At 38.8% G+C, this 21,445-nt stretch overlaps 1 protein-coding gene and 1 long non-coding RNA gene across 4 annotated transcripts in view; one reads left to right on the top strand and one right to left on the bottom strand.

The window, feature by feature from the left end:
- The window catches only part of LOC309509977, a 961,882-nt gene that overhangs the window by 830,936 nt on the left and 109,501 nt on the right, over window positions 1-21,445 (bottom strand). The window lies entirely within an intron of this gene.
- myo3a (myosin IIIA) overlaps window positions 1-21,445 on the top strand; it is a 113,159-nt gene that overhangs the window by 21,438 nt on the left and 70,276 nt on the right. For 2 of the 3 annotated variants that reach the window (XM_082184963.1, XM_082184964.1), the window contains exons 6-8: window positions 9,902-9,971; window positions 15,754-15,937; window positions 17,276-17,410. In XM_082184963.1, the coding sequence (XP_082041089.1) occupies window positions 9,952-9,971; window positions 15,754-15,937; window positions 17,276-17,410 (339 nt within the window). In that variant the 5' untranslated portion in view covers window positions 9,902-9,951. Of the gene's footprint in view, window positions 1-8,902; window positions 9,305-9,901; window positions 9,972-15,753; window positions 15,938-17,275; window positions 17,411-21,445 lie in introns of those variants that run through there. The other variant, XM_082184962.1, reaches the window with a different exon arrangement.

The following is a 21,445-nucleotide window of genomic DNA, read 5'->3' as shown; positions in this document are numbered from 1 at the left end:
AGATTTATATCATTGATTCATTGCAGAACAGTTAAATACTGCTGGGCTGGTTGATGTTTGGTAACCAGTCGGTAGCTCTGTCTTATTGTCTCACTAACAGCTTGTTATAGCCAAACATCACATTAAGTAGCTTATTATTGGGGCAGCTCTGAGGGGCCATTTACATGGCACACTAAAACAAAACAAAAATGAATGCCTTTTGCCTATTCATTTACATGACAACAGCTTTTGGGGGCCTGAAAATGCAAGCTTTCGAAAATGGTTTTCAAAGTGCAAGTTTTTGAAAACAATACCGTTATCGTTTCTGTGTAAACCACAAAAACACAAATTTGTGAAAATGGTGACATCATGTGCATGCTTATTACCTGTTCTGTCTCTAGAGCTGTATACAAAGTGACATCGCCAACGCCAACTACTGGCCTAGCATGAATAATAGTGTTTTTAGTCGTTTTCTCAGATAGTTTTGACAACGTTGTTGTCTGTACGTTAAAAAAGGAAAAACATTTCTGTTTTTAGGACATTGTTGTTGTGTAATCGTACCCTAAGACTGACACTGTGTCTACGGACGAGACCAGTGTCATGTCACACTGCACCGCAACAGCTAGAAGCTGTCTACACTGGACGCGACACAGCAACCATTGCAAATCCGTAGAAGTAGCGAGATTGCTTGGATCACGTCAGAAATAGAAAGGGTCATCAGTTTACTGTTGGGAATTTATCACGTTGCATCATGACGCTGCATCCAGTGTAGACAGAATCACTAATTATAAATGGTTTCTATTTGCTTTTGTTGCATCGCATCATGCCGCTTGCATCTGATGTAGACCCTGTGTAAGACTAAGTGCAGTTTCCACCTTTTTCAAGGTCTCAATAAATATTATTATTTGTGTTTATTAAGACAAGTGCCACTATTGCTATTGCATGTAGTTTGGAATATTGATTGGAATAAACCCCTAACCCTAAGTATTAAACCACTATATAGACCAAAATGTAAGTATCCATGTGTGAAGTAGGAATGCAATCTGGACATACTTAATCTACCATGCCATCATGACCTACGGCGTTAGCTGCATAATGTTTCCCTGCCATTGACGACTACCTTCCTTTGGCCTCATTGTAAAATAGTAAAGTGTCAGATAGTTCTTCAGAATCTTACTGTTGGGTGAATTCTGTGTATTTAGACATGAGACTACTTATTTGACATAGTTTTTCATATACTAGAAAGCATATTCGGACGGAGGGATAGAGTCTTGGAGTTGGGCTTTTTTCCCCCTTCTTTTTGCAACTAGCTACGACTTAGCATACTCTAGCAACCACCCAGAAAACCCCATACCACCACATAGCTATAGGCTAAAAACATTCAGAACAACCGTATAGCAACACCCTGGCAACCACCTAAAATTAACCATTGTTTTATAATAACCATAGTTTTTTGGCGGATTGGTTAGTGTAGCAAAACCATAGTTAATTTGTAGTTACCATGGTTTAACTATAATAACCGTGATGTTTTTGGTTTTATTTGTAGTAAAACCATGGTTAATTTTAGGAAGGAACACCTTATCTTTTTTGTTAAGTTAGTTAAATCATAACCACCATAAAAAGGAACTGGTGATTCATAGAGACTGTACTTCTCTGCTTGAATAGAAGCACAGAGCAGGTAATGTCTGTCTGGCCCACTGTCTGAATTGGGGGGGGGCTGGTCTTGGTACAGAGATTCAGTCCAAGTAGGTTGTGGGCCCAGTGCCCACACTAATCATGGGGTCATTATGGCCACTGCTGTGTCTCCGCCTGTGGGTTGGACTGCACCATTTGTAACCCAACAGAGCAGGAAATTTGGCACTTTAGCTGTGGTAACTCAAGCCTGTGAGATCCAGTTGAGGGAGCACCACTTAAAGAGGCTGATCAAATTGGGCCCCTTTAGAAATGAAGGCCGTCAGAGGCCAGGGAGACCTGAAGAGGGGGCGGGGACGTGTCACCGTGATGCATGACGAGGGGCCTCCTCGTGGGTCGGGACGTGGACGACTTCATACAGAGTTATTGATTGCCTGTGGTCCTCCCATCAGCCTGTGATTGATGGTCCTTTTTCTAGAGGTTGAAATATCAGTGCTGGCTTCTCCTCACTGCTTCGAATTATGATGTTTGCCTGGGCTAGTCATATGAGAGAAAGTGCTAAAGAGAGTGCGAAGGAAAGAAAGAGACAGGGAGGGTAAAAAGAGATGATCAAGAGGTAACGGCATCTTCTGACGGAGTCTTCCTGGGTTGCACACGGCAAGAGAACAGCATGGCATCTGGCGTCTCCTCCGGTGTGAAAACTGAACCACGGGGAAGGGAGGGACCTAATGAACACCACGGAAGATTCATAGCAAATCAAGAGAAACAGAGAAGCAGCTATGAATATTTCAGCTTTCTGCAGCTCTTCAGATATAATGCTCTGTCTCTGCAGGCCACACAGATAAACACACACATATAGAGGTTGGGCAGCAGCCCCTGTTGGTGAGTGTTGTCCCCAGTGAAGTGTGAAAAACTGCTGAAATTGATTGACAGAGAAGAAGATGCTTGTCAATGCTTGCAAATAATTGGATGTGATAATGGGAGTTGAATGCCGTAACTTACTGGACATCCAGTCAAGCAAAGAGAGGATGGAAGCTACGGAAAGACTTTCAGTCAGTGTTGATTGATGCAGAAAAGGGTAGAATGGATTGATGGCTTGCATTTGTATGTGGCATGCAACAAATCATTGGACCGATAGGTCTAAATTGGGTCTTAGTAACACCTTAGGTTTAGCAGAGAACTGTTTTGAGAGTTCTTGAGGGTGGCTCTTATGTGCACCACAATATACGTGGTTTTCTAAATCACTAGATGATAAAAATGTCTTTGTGGAACTTAAAAATGTTCTCCAATTAACACTAGACTTTAAAACCCTAAAATGAATGGATGGTAAAATGTTCGGTGGAAAAAAATCTAACCCAAGAACTGTCTGTATAAAACACAGTGACAGTGACTAAAGGAATATCAAAGATGATGACTTCCATAAAACTGCTAAGTCTTCTCACATTTGAAACAACAAGAGTCCTCCTAACGTTTCATCTTTCAATTCTTAATAAGCAGCTTTTATAGTAGAGTAGAGAGGGGAGCATAAGTTGCATGCCGACCACAAAACTGACCAGATGCTCCAGTGGGAGACAGTGTCTGGATCTAAAGCATTCAGCTGACACATATAATGCCCGTATAATTACTAGAACCTCCTCCATTGAGCATATCTCTCCTGTTCTCTATCATTTACACTGGCTTCCTGTTAAATATTGAGTAGAGTTCAAGATTCAGCTTCTCATTTTTAAAGCTCTTTACAATCTTGCATCCTCATATCTCTCTGACTTGCTTCATATTTACACCCCCAAGCATACTCTTAGATCTTCTTCATCTGTTTCCCTTCTTCGTTTAGTCACTATGGGGTCCAGGGCGTTCAGCTGTGCTGCTCCTCGTCTCTGGAATTCTCTTCCACAATTTTATATGAGAAAGTGATTGACTGACTACTTTTCAATCACGTCTTAAAACTTATCTATTTAAATGAGCTTTCTCTGATAAAATTTAAATCATGTAATGTTAAACAGCTGTTGTTTGTTGTATTGCTGTCTTGTTTTATGACTATCACTCAACTGTACGGTGTCCTTGAGTGTTGCGAAAGCTGCCTTTAAATAAAATGTATTATTATTATTATTATTATTATACATCATATCTACACATCTGGTAGTTACTAAACCACGATTGGAATCTTGTTGTGTCAAATGTGATAAGACTTTCCAATTTTATGGATGTTGCCATCTTTAATATTACTTTAGTCAACTTCCATGGTTACACGCAGTGCCCAGTAGTAGCTGATTATACTGTAATCTGGATTATGTAATCAGATTCCAAAAATTAAGTACTTTTAATTAGATCAAATTTAAAAATGAAACACAAATGTGATGTTTATCCTAACTCATTTTTGCTTATTTGGTATGGTTGAATTGGATCATTGAAGCCAGGTCACCAGCAAATATAGTGACATTAAATAGATAAAGTATATTTGTATTGTTTAAAATATTTAATTATTACAGTTTAGCGTTATTCTGAGTTTGAGGAATACTGAAAATGTTTTGTTCAAGTGAGATGAGTAAATGCATAGTCCTCCTCCTACAAACAATAGGACAAATACAATAGAAATTTTTTACAAATGAAATAAACTTTTTTTTATAAAAAAAAGTTTATAAAATAAATAATATATAATAATAATAATAATTAAATAAGTTTATTGAACATGTAGTAAGAAATACTACAGAAATTGAATAATCAATTGTAAAAATAAAACACTGTATAGTCTTCACTGTATGAATTAAATATAAATATAAAAAAAAGTTATTCAGTCAAAAGCTTGTTAGCTTGTAAGCTTAATGTTTTTTTTTTAAATTAACATTAATGAAAGGTCTTCTCCTCATCCTCCCTGACTTTTGCACAGTGTCTGTGCGTGTAGGCTCACTGGGGGAAACACATACTTGCGTAGACCCCAGGGCCAGCTGTGTGCCAGCGCATCCTCAGTCAGGGAGTTAAACAACTGGCAGTGGGACATGTCCGAAGAGGCAAACATGTCCACCTGTGCAGCTCCGAAACGTCTCCAGATCAGCTGAACCGCCTGGGGATGGAGTCTCCTTTCTCCCGGGAGCGTGGGCTGTTGTGAGAGCTCGTCGGCTTGTGCGATTGAGCTCGCCCGGAACATGAATGGCACGAAGTGACCTCAGATTCTTCTGACTCTAGTTATGACGTGACGGGAGCATAGACCACCTTGATGATTGACCTCTTCGTGCACTTCCGAGAAGAAAGGCACTGGGGCAGGGCTCTGGTACTCAGCATGGGCCGCCCCGAGATACCAGTCATCCAGCCTCGAACGTTCAGGACACGGTGGAGGTTTCCACTAGAGCCTGACGCTATCAGCTGCCCGGGAAAGCCTCGATCAATGCTACTCTCCCCGAAGGGGGCAGCGCAGCCAAATCTTCATCTCTGGAGGACTCTAGCCCACCCTCCGACGCAGCGATTGACATCTAATCCTCCGCCGGATCCCCTAATGAAACGCTTGGTCCTCCATGCAAAGGTCCAGCAATCTCAACCGTAAGCTCCACAACTTGCTATGCACTAGAGGAGTGAGGGGCCCACGGAGATTGACTCGCCGGGGGAGCCCCCACTGTGATCCTCAGGTCACCCTGGCTATTCACAGAAGTAGCCCTCTACTGGGCAGAGGAACTAGATCAGGGCAAAGCAGAGGGGACTCCACCTCATATAGGTTACACTCTAAGGTGATTGGGCTCTCAGGCGAGATCCCAATTCGTCAGTTCCGTTCTGACGTAACTTCGAACGTGACTGACTGAAAGGGAACCACCTAGCAATGCCCCGTTAACCGCCCACAGTTTTACCTTAGCATTTACACACAAGATATACACGGGCAAGAACAACTTATTTTTATTGTCTTATTTTCTTATTAAAAATGTAAGAAATCTATTTAGTTTCTATCAATAGCCAAACTTGGAGACCTGGGCATTAACACCTCCATGTGCAACTGGATTTTGGACTTTTTGACCAACAGACCCCAGAATGTTCGATCAGGCTCCAACTGCTCCACGTCCATCACACTCAACACTGGTGTACCACAGGGCTGTGTGCTAAGCCCGTTTCTCTACTCCCTCTTCACCTCCGACTGCAAGCCTGTGTACGGATCTAATTCCATCGTCAAGTTTGCGGACGACACTACGGTGATTGGTCTCATCAGCAACAACGATGAGACTGCCTATAGGGAGGAGATCAAGCACCTGGCCACATGGTGCACTGAAAATAACCAGCTCCTCAACACCACCAAAACGAAGGAGCTCATCGTGGACTTCAGGAAAGTGTCAAGAGGCACACACGACACCATCCACATCAATGGAATGGCTGTTGAGCGTGTCTCCAGTTTCAAATTCCTGGGGACCCACATCTCGGCGGACATGACCTGGACAACCAACACCTCCAGCCTGGTCAAGAAGGCTCACCAGCGCCTTTTCTTCCTGAGGACACTGAGGAAGAATCAGCTTTCCTCCACTATCCTGGTGAACTTCTATCGCTGTGCAATAGAAAGCATCCTGACCAACTGTGCTACAGTGTGGTATGGGAGCTGTTCTGTTGCAGAGCGCAAGGCACTGCAGCGGGTGGTGAAAACCGCCCAGCGCATCACTGGGACTCCACATCCAGAGGAAACGCTGTCTGCATCGAGCTCGCAGCATCCTTAAGGACTCCTCTCACCCAGCCCACAGACTGTTTTCTCTCCTGCCCTCTGGCAGGCGTTTCAGGTGCCTCCGGACCAGGACCAGCAGACTAAAGAACAGTTTTTTCCCCAGAGCTGTCTCTTTATTAAAGGAACACTCCACCGTTTTTTAAAATAGGGCTTATTCACTTTCTTTCTTACATTTAGATAGGTGGGCAAATGCATTTTTGTCTCAGTGCATGCATTGTTTTAGTTTGACAGGGTCGGCACTAGCTTAGCTTAGCACAATGAATGGAATCCTTTGTTGCCAGCTAGCATGTCCTGAGTAAAAGTGACATAAAAAAATTAAAAAACCCACCTAATTACTTCTTGTGGCCTGCGTATTCACAACAAGTACAAATAGTGATGCAGATTAACACTAGGCGATTTCCTAGGCAGATATTGACTTATATATTAAGGACTATATTAGGGGGAAGCACAGGCGAAGCACTGCTACTTGGGCGTGATATCTCTGCCCCCAAGTAGCAGTGCTTCACCTGTGCTTCCCCCTAATATAGTCCCAAGTCAATATCTGCATAGGAAATCGTCTAGTGTTAATCTGCATCGCTATTTGTACTTGTTGTGAATACGCAGGCCACAAGAAGTAATTAGGTGGGTTTTTTAAATTTTTTATATCACTTTTACTCAGGACATGCTAGCTGGCAACAAAGGATTCCATTCATTATGCTAAGCTAAGCTAGCGCCGACCCTGTCAAACTAAAACAATGCATGCACTGAGACAAAAATGCATTTGCCCACCTATCTAAATGTAGGAAAGAAGGTGAATAAGCCCTATTTAAAAAAACGGTGGAGTGTTCCTTTAAACTCTAACCCTCATTGATCCCACTCCCCTCATATACTGATTGACTCTCCTCTCCCTCCTCACACCTGCCTCCATTTTGTTATTTGCAATACTATAATGTTCATTTGCACTGCTGACTGTTATTATAGTAACAACTGGTTACATATGCATCTTGCACTACTACCTTGACTGGAATATGCTCAATTTGCACTGTTTATTTACAGTACCGACTGTTTACATATACATTTGCAATACCGTACTTTAACTGTAATATGCAATTACTTTCCACTGCACTTTCACTCGGATAGCTTCTGTCCAAACTTTATTTGCACTACTTTAAATCCATTGTTATACTGCTCATTTTAGCCTAACTTATACATATATCTATTTGTAAAATTCTGTTTATAGTAATAGCCATCTGTATATATACTCATAGTACATATCTATCTGTAAAATTCTGTTTATAGTAACAGCCATCTGTATATTATATTCAGTACATATCTATCTGTAAAAATTCTGTTTATAGTAATAGCCATCTGTATATTATATTCAGTACATATCTAGCTGTAAATTCTGTTCACAGTAATAGTTATCTGTATATTATATTCATAGGACAAATCTATCTGTAAATGTTTGTTTATAATAGTATTCAACTCTATATTTATTCAGTACATATCCATGTTCTGCACCTATGGAACCACTGTATATCCTGCACTTGCTGCTATTGCACTTCTGGTTAGACCTAAACTGCATTTCGTTGCCTTGTACCTGTACTTGTGTAATGACAATAAAGTTGAATCTAATCTAATCTAATCTAGTTTGTAAGTTTTTCTAGGTGGCAATATCTTAAGTTAAAACCTTTTTTTGCAGTTACATAATAAGAGACTAAAGATGTTTTTTGTGTGTGTTTTTAAAAAAAAGTTTGTAACTTGGTGGCTTAATGGGTAACACTGTTCCCTCACAGCAATAAGGTTGTAGTTTGAATCCCAGCTGAGTCAGGTGGCCTTTCTAATGACATGCATGAATTGGAGACACTGGCCTTTTTTTCTTTCTTTTTTTTCTTGTCAATAAAGGTCTATGAACTTAGATAAATGCAGCAATATCTAATAAATAAAATGATCTATACTCGCCATACTGATACTGAAATAACCCTGTCTGCTAGGACATGGTGTTGTCATTGCCAGAGGTAGAGACACTAGATGTCTCTCTAAGATAGATAAGTAACATTAAATCTTTGCAACAGTGTAGACTTGGATGTAATGGCAATCACAATACCATCTGTTGCTCTGTTAGTCATTATCGGGTGAGTCAAACACAGAACACTGGCAATAAAACTCAAATCGAAATCAAGCTGTCTGTCCTAACCCTCCTTTTACCTTGTGCCTGCACTGTAGGTAGAAACTCTATCACATTACTCTATAGCCTGAAGTCTGGTGTTATGCCCTGTTGCACTTTTTTTTTACAGTACGGGTGTCCAAACAGACGCCTGTTTTATTCTGTCATCTGCAAGTGATATTGCATGCCTTCGTCCATAGGTCACCTTAGCCAAGTAGCAACATCGAAGTGACATTAAAGCAACAGTCAGAAGCCCAGCATGGTGGGATATTGTACAATATTGTGTTACTTTTTGTTGATGAATAATACATAAAACAGAGAGATAAGCTAACTGTAGGCTGTAACAAGCACAGTCTCCTTCCTCGGCGACGGGAGGCTGTGACTGATTGATACCTGAGCATGTAGAGGCAGCGGTGAACTGTAAGTTGAAGTTAGCTTACTTGCATGGTGTCGGCTTTTACCTTTTGTTTGAAAGTTTAGATCTTAAAGCAGTTGTTCATAGGGTATTTTAGATTTCGAGAAACTGCAGTTTTATTAAATATATTGTAGTTCTTTGCAAATATAGAAAAACTTGGTTTGTTTTTACAAAAGACAAAGCAATAAAGCTATCTGTGGAACTATCTGTATTGCATTTGAGGTGTATAAGTTATGCTGAAAGCATTTCTTTCAATGCCTTAGATTAACTTAGTAAGGGCAGGGTTAGATAACCAAATTCTGCGATTTGCTTATATTCAGGTGTGGGTTTGGCTGAAATTTGTTGCTTTGAATGTGTACGTGTACATGTGCCTGTGTGTGAGATGTCTTAGCCACAACGAGAAAGTATATAGGGATGTGGTTCTGATTTGCATCTAAAGTGTCAGGTAAAGATCAGTTACATGTTTTTGATTCAATGACAATAATTGACCTTGGGAAGCAGTTGGTATAGATAGTAATGGCTGGGTATTATTGCAGTACATCTATTTATAATATGTGAGGTCAAATGTAACATGTTTAGAGTAACAAAACAGGTAGGATAAAAAGTTACTGTTGTTGACTTCTTAATGTGCATATTTATAGTGTATATTCATAAAACAATGCTTGTATTTTCTTATCTAATTTACTAAGCCACCCCCCCCCCCCCCCCCCCCTTCTTTTTATGTTGTTACAAATATACAAATGCTTAAATTTAGCTTGATATTTATTTTAGTGGCTTGAGGATCATTTGTAGTAATGCTGTAAATGTGTCTTACAATAAGTCGTTTTCCTCTGTATACTTTGTCCTGCTAAGGTTAAACTGAAACCTCAACCCGCTCATAGCCTTGTAAATTAGCTCAGGTCTCTTGTCTTTCTTTCCCTGGCGGTCCTGGCTCCTGTTTCCTTACTCTCCTCAAGTTGCTTCGACTTTTGTTCTTTAAAAAGGTGAAATAAGGAGACAAGTCTTACCATAGAGCAAAATGCATTATCTTGTAATGTTTCAGAGTGCTGAGCACTTTCATGAAGTTGCTCTCTGGATGCAAAGCAGGCAGAGATGACATCTGGCCAAAACAGGTATGCAAATGTTGGGTGAATTCACTATTGCACTACATTTACAATTGCACCACTTTTGTGCACAGCATTTCAGTGCAAAACGCTGCAGCCGCAATACAGTTTAGCTAGGTGCTAAACGCTCTAAAATAGTGCTGTGCCACATTAAAATGAAGTCATTGTCATTCTTCTGATGGCAAACCACTTCCTTTCTATGCAAATTAGCCTCATTATGGATTGTACCATATTCACTAAGATCATTTCTATTAGCCTTTTGCTATTATTGCTGTGGTAAAAATAATTGTATTAATAAAATAATACATTCTGTTGTGATGGCTGAAATAATTCAGCAAATCATGTAGATGATCCTTATAATACAGATGTGTTGTAGTACACAATTTTAGCATTTCACTTTACCTGATTTGCATAAATGCTTTAGTTAACCAGATGCTAAACCAGTGCAGGCAGCATGTGCAAATAAAATGGTACCAGCTCTCATTCTTAGTGAATTCTCCCTTGTGTGTCTAGCGAAATTTTACTTTGATTTAGTAATATATCCTTATGTACCAGTTAAAAAGGAACAAAATTAATGCAAACATACATAGCCTACTTCACTTTTGATTGCTTCAAGGTGAGTCTTGCTGCCAAAAGGTTAGGTTGGGGGTTCTCAATTCTGGCACTCGAGGTCCACTTTCCTGCAAAGTTTAGCTCCAACCCTAATCAAACACAACTGAACAAGCTAATCAAGGTGTTCAGGATTACTAGAAATGCTGCTTTCACGCCATGTGATAATTATCGTAGTCTCGAAATGACAACACGTGACGTTATGTTCAGAGCTGTTCACGTCCTCGGACACTAGGGCTCCACTATCAACGCCTAAATTAATCTGCAGCGGTCAGGTGGTACAAGTAGGAGGAGCTCTCAGAAAACGCACAGACTGTAATTACGAGCTCTACGAGGTTGTGAACGTTTTTTTTACAAGTTTAAATCGTGTAATTTCTGTAATTACAATATGGTGTGAACACATGCACCTAAAGATACTGGCAGGTGAGTATGATCAAGGTTGGAGCCAAACTTTGCAAGAATGTGGACCTTGAGGGCAAGAGTTGAGAACAAAGGTCTTCTGGGAGGTTGCCAGAGTGTGGTGGTTGTTATGGTGTTCTGTGTGGTTGCTTGGTGTTTGCTCCCACATGAAAAGAGTCCATCATCATTAATGCCTCAAACCCTAAGTATGAGCCGGAATAGTGATGCTTGCCTTTTGCAAGGCCATTTAAAAATGCATACACTAATGCATCTAATAACCTCTAAGTACCTCAGGTAGGGGAGGTCATGTTACATACTCACACCCAATGTCTTGTAATTTGTGAATGCTAAGGTGGGCTAGTCTTATCTTTTGGTTTCTCCTGTGTCTCTATGTCATGGAGTTTTGTAACATATAGAAGCTCAATTCATTATTAAACATGTCTGGAAGTTCCTCGGATACTATACATTGAGCTGTTCATGTGCTCAGTTACATGCAACGTGGCCTCGCGGTTTAGAAGGCTAATCTCTTGGCATAAGTAATGACTAATAATGTCCTATCATGCTCAAATTACATTTTATAACAGGATTGGTTGTTTTTTAAACTTGTTGATATAATTTATGCTGGTTTTTACAGAAATCAGGCAGACCAACATGCTCCCTTTTACTGCATAGTACTGTATACTGAAACATATTAACTTAATTGCCACTTTCTACAAATGGGTGCAAAATATGAATGAACTTGAAACTGAGCAAAAGGAACCACTGACAACAAACAAATGTTGGAGGAGTAGGTAATAGGATTGCAGATTTAGCCTAGATTAAAATGTCCCTCACTGGGGAGCTAATTAATTTGGGACCATGCGTTGGTTTGTAGTGGTTGATAAGCGTATATTTCTGTTTGATAATTTTCTTAACACATTAACTCCGGTAATGATTGACTGGGTTGAATGATTGTGCGAATTATAGAAAAATAGTCAACACTACAATTTGTGTTTCTTTCACCATGTACATTTTTTCCCCAAATGATGTTACAATTGTAAGGAATCTACATACATAATCTTTCATTTTAAAGAAAATAGAATGTATGCCTTTTTTGCTTAAAAAAAGTAATGGGGCATTCATTTGTACTCTAGAAAAAATGGCAAAAGTACTGGGTTATGTAAATACTAAACACTGCATGAAAAAGCTTTCTTTGGTGTACAACCCTTAACAAAAGGATAAGGATGCTTCCTAAACTACTCTGTCTTGTTACTTTCTTTGGGTTAGAGAGGTAGTCCCCCTGGCGTTATATTCTTAGTTGTTCTAACTAGCTTTGGCACCTTTATCAATGAGAATCTAAATGAGGAAAGGCTCATGGCGTAGTCAAGTAATTCCTCTTAATCCCAACATATCTTCTGCTGCTTAGCATTGTTTCTGGTGCCAGGCATGGCTTGCTGAGATTAGCTTTAGCTGTGGTTAACTCCTCCACAAGTGTTCACACGGCACGACTGCCTCAACAGAGTCAATATGGACTTATTCAACAAAATGTTCATCGACCATTTAAGAAAAGAATGTAAGTGACATGTTGACCTTTGCTGTTTTCATCTTGAAAGTAGGTTTAATTGTGGTTAGAGTAGAGAAAGAGATGGTTGAACTTTCCCCCGGTAGGGTCACAAATGGTGACTCTGTTAGACAGACAGTATAATAAGATCAGTGATTACTAACAGTACTTACAGAATGGCAAGTTTGCTTAGCTTTTGTGTAGACATAATGAATTGTTCTTCTTTTAAACTACATTTTCTAAAGTATTTATGCCTGATATTACTGGCATGGCGCCCTAGCATCTTTTGCTACATGCAGGTAAACTCATGGCAATCATAAGAGAAGTCACAGATAATGTTTTTGTTTTTATTTCCATTTTATTTTATTCGAATGGAATCCGCAAACAGTGATTGAATGTCATAAAGCTGAAAGCAATACAATGATTCAGAATCATATTTAATAATAAATATATTTAAATCTAAGCTGTGACTTTGATAATCTGGTTTATTTCTGATAATTTTGTTTTTGCTAGTAGAAGTTCTGAATGGCTGGTAACTTAAAAATGTAATAGCCATATGGCTGGTAAGTAAAAAAGTTAATTTCAAACCCTGACTGTTATAACACAGAAGTCTTCAACCCTACCCCTCAGGACCTACTGTCCTGCAGAGTTTAGCTACCTCTATATATCTAATATATATTAATATCCTTTAATCAAGCTAATGAATGTGCTGAAGCAGGTTGGAAATAAACTTTGCAGGACAGTGGGTCTCCATGAGCAGGGGTGAAGACCTCTATTATAAACAGTTCCTCCCATTTCAAGGGAACTCAGCAGACTACTTTGTCTAAATGTAGATATTGCATTACTTTTTAGAGTGATCAGACATAAGATTTGCTCTTGGTTAGGGTTGGGTATTATTTTAATTTTAGTGATTACGATTACGATTATGCTTATCGATTCTGATTCTTATTGATTCCTAATTTTGATTACAACAAAGTAAAAAACAACAACAACGTAGATATCATGCACATTTATTCTAAGTCTTATTGCAAAACATATGGTAGCCGATACCATGAACACAAATTAACAGGCTAAAGAACACTTACACAAGGAACTTTTCCCTATGGTTTAAAAATACCATAGCAAAAACAACTAGTCTAACTAATATCAATTTCAAGCATTATTAACGAGAAGTAAACACTCAGGTATTGAAAAATAACAAATAAAAAATGAGCAATTGTACAAATAAATACAACTAAACAAAGATACGAGTGAAATTAAACAGTGTTTTAAGATTTGCAGGTATTCAGATGCAGGAACTTAAATCAAATGTAAAAATAACACTGCACTTTATTAATAAAATATACATTACATATAGTTACAAAAGTTATTCAGTCAAGAACAGTGAGTTAATTTTTTCTCTGTCTTTTGTTGTTTGATTATTTTGTTGTTTGTTATTATAGAGACGGCAGCAGGAATATTAGGCTGCTGTTACGTTAAGAGCTGCACGGATCCAATATACTGTTACACATGTTTTCTTTGTCCACACATTTAGGCAGCTGACTTGTTGCCTCGCTGCCCTATCAGGCAGTGACTTTGCAGGCAGCGTTGGTGTATGAAGGTACTTCACGAAACTGATTTCGGACAGACTTCTGAGGCAGTGTAACGGTTTAATGATCGACAGCAAAATAGAGCGAGCTTTGGTGAAAACTTAGAGAATATTTACAGACTACAATAGTAATTTCTCGCTAGAAATAACATCATAAGTGGAAAATGTTTATCAAAAATGTACATTTACACACAAACTGACCACAGCCGCAACTTTCAGACGCCATCTTTATTATTCACAGAATAGAAAGCTCTGGATTGTGGGATATCAAAGGCAGCGAAGGACACATCTATGCTGCCTTAAAAAAAACGATCAGATGAAGGTATCTCAGGAGACAGAAGTTAAACTAACATTGCATTCAGACATGCCTTGATGCCTTCCGACCTTGTAATGCGTCCTCCGAAGGCAGCATTTATCAGTTTTCAGACGCAGAGCGCATGTGTGCGCAGAACAGAAAACAGCGTACAAGTCTTTTTATGCTTGAATGGTTCAAAATTAAAATAACTTTTTTTGTGAGTGCACTTTGGATGTGTGTCCAGCAAAGAAACAGCATGCGGGTCTTCTTGCGCCTGGCAATTTGGAACCGGTTCTATAATGGAACCGGTTCCCGATATCCAACCTGATCAGGGGTGTCCAATCCTGCTCTTGGAGACCACTTTCCTGCAGAGTTTAGCTCCAACACACCCTCTCTAGTCTCTAGTTATCCTGAAGATCTTGATTAGCTGGTTTAGGTGTGTTTAATTAGGGATAGAACTAAACTTTGCTGGAAGTATAAAAAAGCAAAATTTGCATTGAACGAAGGACCTCCGAGTCATATCTAGAGACCAGAGCTCTTTTGATTTAGGCCAGTGATCAACCACCTAGAAAACACCCAGAAAACCTCAGCCACAGCATAGAAACACCCTGGCAACTACTCAGAATACTCTAGCATAGTGCTTTGCACAGACAAAACGACTAATGTTTTCTTCAGAGCATGCATAACTCTGCAACTGGGTTTCTGTCAAAGTTTTTGCATTGTGCTAAATAAAATGTAATAATTTATTTCACTAAGTCATAGTTTCTGAGGAGGACAGCCAGTTTTTGTTGAGTTACAGTACCTCAACATAATGATGCCTTTGAAGGAACATAATGTCTGGCCCTTTGTTAAATTGGCTCACTGCACCCTCAGATGTTCAACCTTTGATCAGATCTTCCTTCTTTTCTCAGACCTTGTTTTTTGAAAAGGGATTCACAAATTCTTATATCAAAAAACCCTTGAGACGTAAATATAACCAAAACATTTTAGTCCAAAACAAGTTTTCCATCCTCAATAACAGGCAAAAAGCCTACAGCTTTTTCAGAGCCAAGTCAGACATGATAAAGGGTGTTAAGTTTTGTTACTACTCTATATGGATTTTTGTTAATCCTGGAGTAACTTTACTGTCAAACAGAAATAGCTCCAGCTGTCCTAAGACTAACTAAGCCCATACATGCATATATGTATTTTTCATGCAGGGGTTCTTTTACTCATCTTATCTTGCCTGTACAGGCGTCACAAGTGATAAATCAACTAATGTGTTAACCACTGTAAGTCAAATGGGAAAACAGTGAGTGGGCCGTCTATAACTGCAAAAAAACATTTGGCTCAAGACTCAATATGTGCTCTTTCTCCTCAGGAGATCGTTCGGGAAGATGTTTCCTCGCTCAGGGAAATCCATCGTCTTTGACAGCTTTCCAGATCCATCTGATACCTGGGAGATCATTGAGACTATTGGTAAAGGGACTTATGGGAAAGTTTATAAAGTGCTTAACAGAGTCAATGGCAGCAAAGCCGCCGTCAAAATATTGGATCCAATCCATGTGAGTAAAACCCTACTTGATAAAACCTGTATGTGGTGTGTGTTTTTAGGTTATAAAGAGAGACAGAGTCATATCATAAAGTCACCATTTTTAAACACAGAGAAAATTGCACAGAAGGGCAGGGTCATTAAGGGCAGGGTCATTTTGGACCTTTCAGGTTCAATCAGTTCACATTTGTCTGCATCTGTATGCATGCATTTGCACATTTGTTTGTACCTGTGAGAGTGTTTATGCCTTAAGAGAGGCCTGCAGGCAATTCCACTCGCCATTGTCATATAAGAACAGAACATCTATATCCTGCAGATAATGCCAAAAGGCTCTCTGTGTCTCTGTCCTGCTCGTTATTTCTCCAGCCAGACACTCTTTCTTTTAGTGTTTTGGCAAATAAAAGGACCTCTAACAGCATATACCCAGACTAATCATGATGAGATGGCTTTTCAGAAGATGTGCAATTTGTGTTAATTTCCCTTTCTCCAATTCACCCTTTCAAAGTCCTGAAAGGAGGCTTGGAAGTATTTCAATGGACCTTTGGCTGCCAGTATATTTAAAATCACTCATCTAGATCAAATAAATCTTGGCTTAATTTAATAGACTGCAGCTGCCATAGCCATTGTACCTCAGATATTCACAAATATTTATTTGCACTGCTTTCCAACCGCAGGAAATGCTATAATCATGTGTAGTAATAGATATATGGAGCATTTTTGAAGCCAAAAGGCATCACAGAAAAGACCTGTGTACCATATCCATTAAAATTCTACACTCAGAGGTTGTTTTTCCTCAGGCTCAATCAGTAAACAGTAATTTTCCGATGTTGGTCCAAAAACCTTGAAGGATGTGGAAGCCAACAAATATTATTTCAGTCTATGCCTCATGTGTAGTTTCACTGCTGTGGAGCTTTGTTAATGCTGACATTTTATGGCCTTTCTGGCTTCGCTAAATTCAATAGATAAAATGACTTGGAAACAATTTTTTTTTTGCATCAGTGCCTCCATGTGTGTTATTTGTTTTGAATAGTTAAAGAAAAGTCTTTGTTCACTCAAAAATGAAAATAGACGTTTGAGCCATTGCTCTGTGTTTCTTGTTTTATTTTTGTTTTGTTTTCTTAAAGGAAAAATATAAACCAAAAATTAAATTCTGTCTTTCTGTCAATGGAATTCTGTCATTATTTACTCACTGTCATGGTATACCAAAAGAGTATTCCTGTTTTCCTTACAATACAAATATAACAACCCGTTTAAGAAACATTTACAGTGGCTCACCCTTACTTTAAAACAGCAAAGAGTGTCAGTCTTCTGAATTCAATGTAAAAAATATCAATTCATCTTTTTATTTTAGGATATTGATGAGGAAATTGAAGCTGAATATAACATCCTAAAAGCTCTCTCAGACCATCCCAATGTCGTCAAGTTCTTTGGAATGTTCTACAAGAAGGATGTCAAGAACGGGGACCAGCTTTGGCTAGTGCTAGAGGTAAAGTTCAATTCTATGTCATGCATTTAAGCTTGTTGTATATCACACATGTGTTAAATTTGGCTTGTGACATTATCGGAAAAAACATTTTTAAATGCCCTATTCAATTATGGTTATTACATTTGCAGCAGGAGAACACATGCAAATGCTAATGTTTTTTGTAAATCATAGCAAAGTTGTGTACTGCATGCTATATCATTATCACATGATGGATTTATTGCTGCCATTGCAGTGTGGGCTAATGGGATACGTATAACCGTGAAAATCTGTTTATGGAGGATTAGCAAAATATAAGTTGCTAATAAAAGGTTATTAGTATCAACACCTCAGCATTTTTAGGAGCACATTTAAATTAGAACATACACAACATTTCTCAAAGCTGTGAAATGAATGTTTTTAGAGGACAATTAAGATACTGTCATTTTTTAAATCACATTAGGCCCACCTGGCCTTTTGGGTTGTTTGACTGCTTGAGAACAGACTAGTTTGAAGGAAATGGATTGAGTGTTACATGAGACTTGAGTCTCAGTAGGTCTGGACAGAGTTTTTGTGGCAGGACAGGTATGGGAGGGTGGAGATGACTACTAATGTGGGCCGGCTGTGTCCTGCTAAGATGAACAGGTTCAGATACCAATTCTGCATTTAGACACACTGGCTTTAGCTGGAAATAGATGGTCTACCACTGTCATGAAGTGAGGTCACTTTATATTGCACTGTACTCTAACTATTGTTGAGTACTGCGCATTAGTTATGCCTTTCAGCAGTAATTATTCAGAAAAATATGCGTTCAGACAGCCTATGTACATTGTATTGAATTTGCAAATGTTACAAGTGTGTTATTAAAGCTGAATCATACAGTAATTAGAATGTGCCAGTACAGGAACAGAATATTATGTACACCATATTTAATGTGTATTATTTGTATTCTCGAGTTCAATATGTAGAAGTATAATAGTTTTACATTTTTAATAGCCACACAACTCCTTGTATGGTTATGCACAAAAACAGTTATCATTTTTAAAGTTTAATTTTAGCTTACCAAATTGCAGAAGTGCCATAACGCCTAATACAAAATATCAATATTCTTAAATTGTGAACTGCTTTATTCTTTAGCCATGTTTTAAAAATTTAAGCCTATTGTTGGATTTTCATAAAAGCACCATGGAACACTTATGGTAATACCATGTTAGTCAAATGGTTTACAGTACCATGATATTTACATAAGACTCGAAGGTACTTCAAATAGAATTCCATGATATCATCATGGTACATATCCAAACATAGGTAGTGTTGGGAGTATACTTGTTTGGGTTTGGTGGTGTCACATGTATGTTGGTTTCATTGTGGTTTGGTTTGGTTCCTGTTTCCTTTGTTCTCATTTTCCTGCCACTAGTTTATTTGGTTTCTAATTCACACCTGTTCCCTGTTCTTAGTTCCCTTGTGTATTTAAGCACTTGGTTTGTGTTAACGTTTTGTAATAGCGTGTAGTGTTTTGTTTCCCTCTGTGTTTATTAAAAGTCAGTTTAATCATCCTCCTGAGTGCTCAGATGGATTGCTGCAGCTTTACCGTGACAGGTGGGTTTGACCCCCTTTATATTAAGGCTTAAAGGAAGTCGGGAGAAATAGTTTGGACCCCAAAACTTAAATCAGCTTCAACTGTACACACGTTTTTACAGCATTTTGAATAGGCTTAGTACAACATTTTTCTAATGAATAATGACTTCAAAAGAAAAGGTTTTTTTTTTTTTTACAAATTTTCTTAAAGGTCCTCTAAGTGATGTTGGGTGACGTCACTTTTTGTTGACATTTAAAGTATTGTCAAACAAAACGGAGGCTAGCTAGACCCTCCCTCCTCCTCATCCGAGCACTCAACCCCACCCCAAATCCTTCTTGTCGGTTATTGGCTGAAACAGTTTGTCGTGTTTCGTGGTGTGGATGAGCCCAGTTTGTTTTTGTTGGCGTTTGTGGAGCCTGTGGTGTCTAGAGAGACCGCGTTTTTTTAACAGTGTGTTCAGGGGACAGGCAGCTAGCGGATAGTGAGGAGATGTTTGCTGTATGTGACAAAAAAATGTTGGCCTAAAAAATCAGACATCGCTTAGAGCACCTTTAATGTTATAGAACTTTCTATGTAAATTATCTTTATAAGTTTATCCTCCTGAAAGTCTCTTTATAATTCACACATTTGGTATCATGGTATCACTTGGTATCCACTAAACATGGTCATTTCATAATTTAATCATCTTTTTGGTACTTATCGACCAATACAGTAGCTATGCGTTATTTGATTATTTAAAAATTTCAACATTAGACAAAAACAGTTAAGTGAAGTTATTCCAAAATATTCCTGGGTTCTTTTTCCAAATACTTTTAAGTGAATTTTGAGTAATCATTGTCTTATTTGCTATCATTAAATTACCTAAACCAGCATTATATCTGCCACTCTGTCTATATATCAGTATATAACTATACCAAACACATCAACCACTAATTTGTTGTAAGGAGCAATTCATTTGCAGTTCGTTTTCAAAATTGTGATTTAAATGTACAGATTTAGAAGGAATTTCTAAAGGAAATTCTTGGTGAGAAATGTTTCCCTTGTGTCCCTGATTTGTGCTTTGTATCTGAAACATTTATAAATGCTCTAGTTCCATGAAGCCATGGCGAACATTTTTAACACGCTGTGCCCCTGAACATCATCTCCAATTATCTTTGTTTTCTGATGATCACAGTGCAAATAGGCCTTTCTGAGACCTTTTGTTGACTATAGAGAGCTTCAGAAATCACACGATCAAATGCCAGTTAGTTTTATTTATTATCTTTTTTTAAGCATCACCTTGGGGAAACAAGATCATAAGTAGGCTTTTTTTTTTTTTTTTTTTTTTGCAGAGCTGAATTCACTCTTGGTCTGTATTAGTATATTAGACCTGCCTGGAGAGATTAACTCAAGTTCATGTCAAACTTTATCTCAGTCTCAGTCTCAGTGTGTGTACTAGGAGGGTTATGCCCTGTCCAAATACCCTTGCAGTCTTTGCTCTTGAACACTTGTCTACTTACATGACGTATTTCCTGTATTTGACCAAAGCGTTCAAGTTGGCGTGAAGACTGCAACTGTGTATATAACTTTTGATTACCTGATGGCACACACTTACTGTATAGTCTTGCAAACAAATACAAGTGTTTACAGAGTTTTTTTATAGATTTTATTTTTATACTTTGTATTTTAAAATAAACTTCTAAATGACTGTTCAGTAGTCGTAACTATGTAACTAACAGAAGACACTGTTTTAAAATTGTGGTGTTTCTAATTAAGTGATAAAAAACAGTTGCAAATGTTGTACAAAATACACGTACCCTACGTATCTTTGCACCAATAAAATGTGCAACACTCTGGGCCCTATCTTGTACCCAGCGCAATTGACTTTGTACACCGATGCATGTATCATTCCTATTTTGCACCCGACGCACAGCGGACTTTTCCCTCCACAGACGCACGTTGGTAAGGGAATGAACTTGCGCTCCCGGGGGGCGAAAAGAAGAGGCGTGTTCCGGTGCAAACGTTCCCTGGTGCTATTTTGCAGTTTCAGAAAACAAATCCGCCACAGACCAGGAAAAACCTAGTCTAAAGTCAGTGCCACGTTCAGATGCTATTTTAAGGGCGCATGCTTGGCCATAATGTAGCGTGTGCACAACGCGCATACACTTTGCTTCTCTCATCTACACACAGACACAACAGTTGCAATTTTTGCAAACCATACATAATTACAAGGAAAAATATTCCACACGAGGCAAATCATTGTGGTGTCCATGAAGATGTGAAAAAATAGGTATAAATCTAGCTTACACATTTACTCAAATTATTATACGCCTGTTTAACTGAAGCTAATTTGGGTGGGTTTCTCCCATCTCTATACATTGTCACTTTTCTGTCTTTTACGGCCCTGACAAGAACGTCGGTCTCCTCGGCTGTGAACCGCTCCTGGCGTGCGCCTGGCAAATCCGCCAGCGTTATAATAGCAATCCGCCATGGAACAAACG

The sequence above is a fragment of the Leuciscus leuciscus genome (genome assembly GCF_965113295.1).
Source record: "Leuciscus leuciscus genome assembly, chromosome: 11".
In the NCBI taxonomy this organism is placed as follows: Eukaryota; Metazoa; Chordata; class Actinopteri; order Cypriniformes; family Leuciscidae; genus Leuciscus; species Leuciscus leuciscus.
Note: the sequence above shows the minus strand (reverse complement) of the source record. Positions and strands in the feature narration are given on the sequence as shown.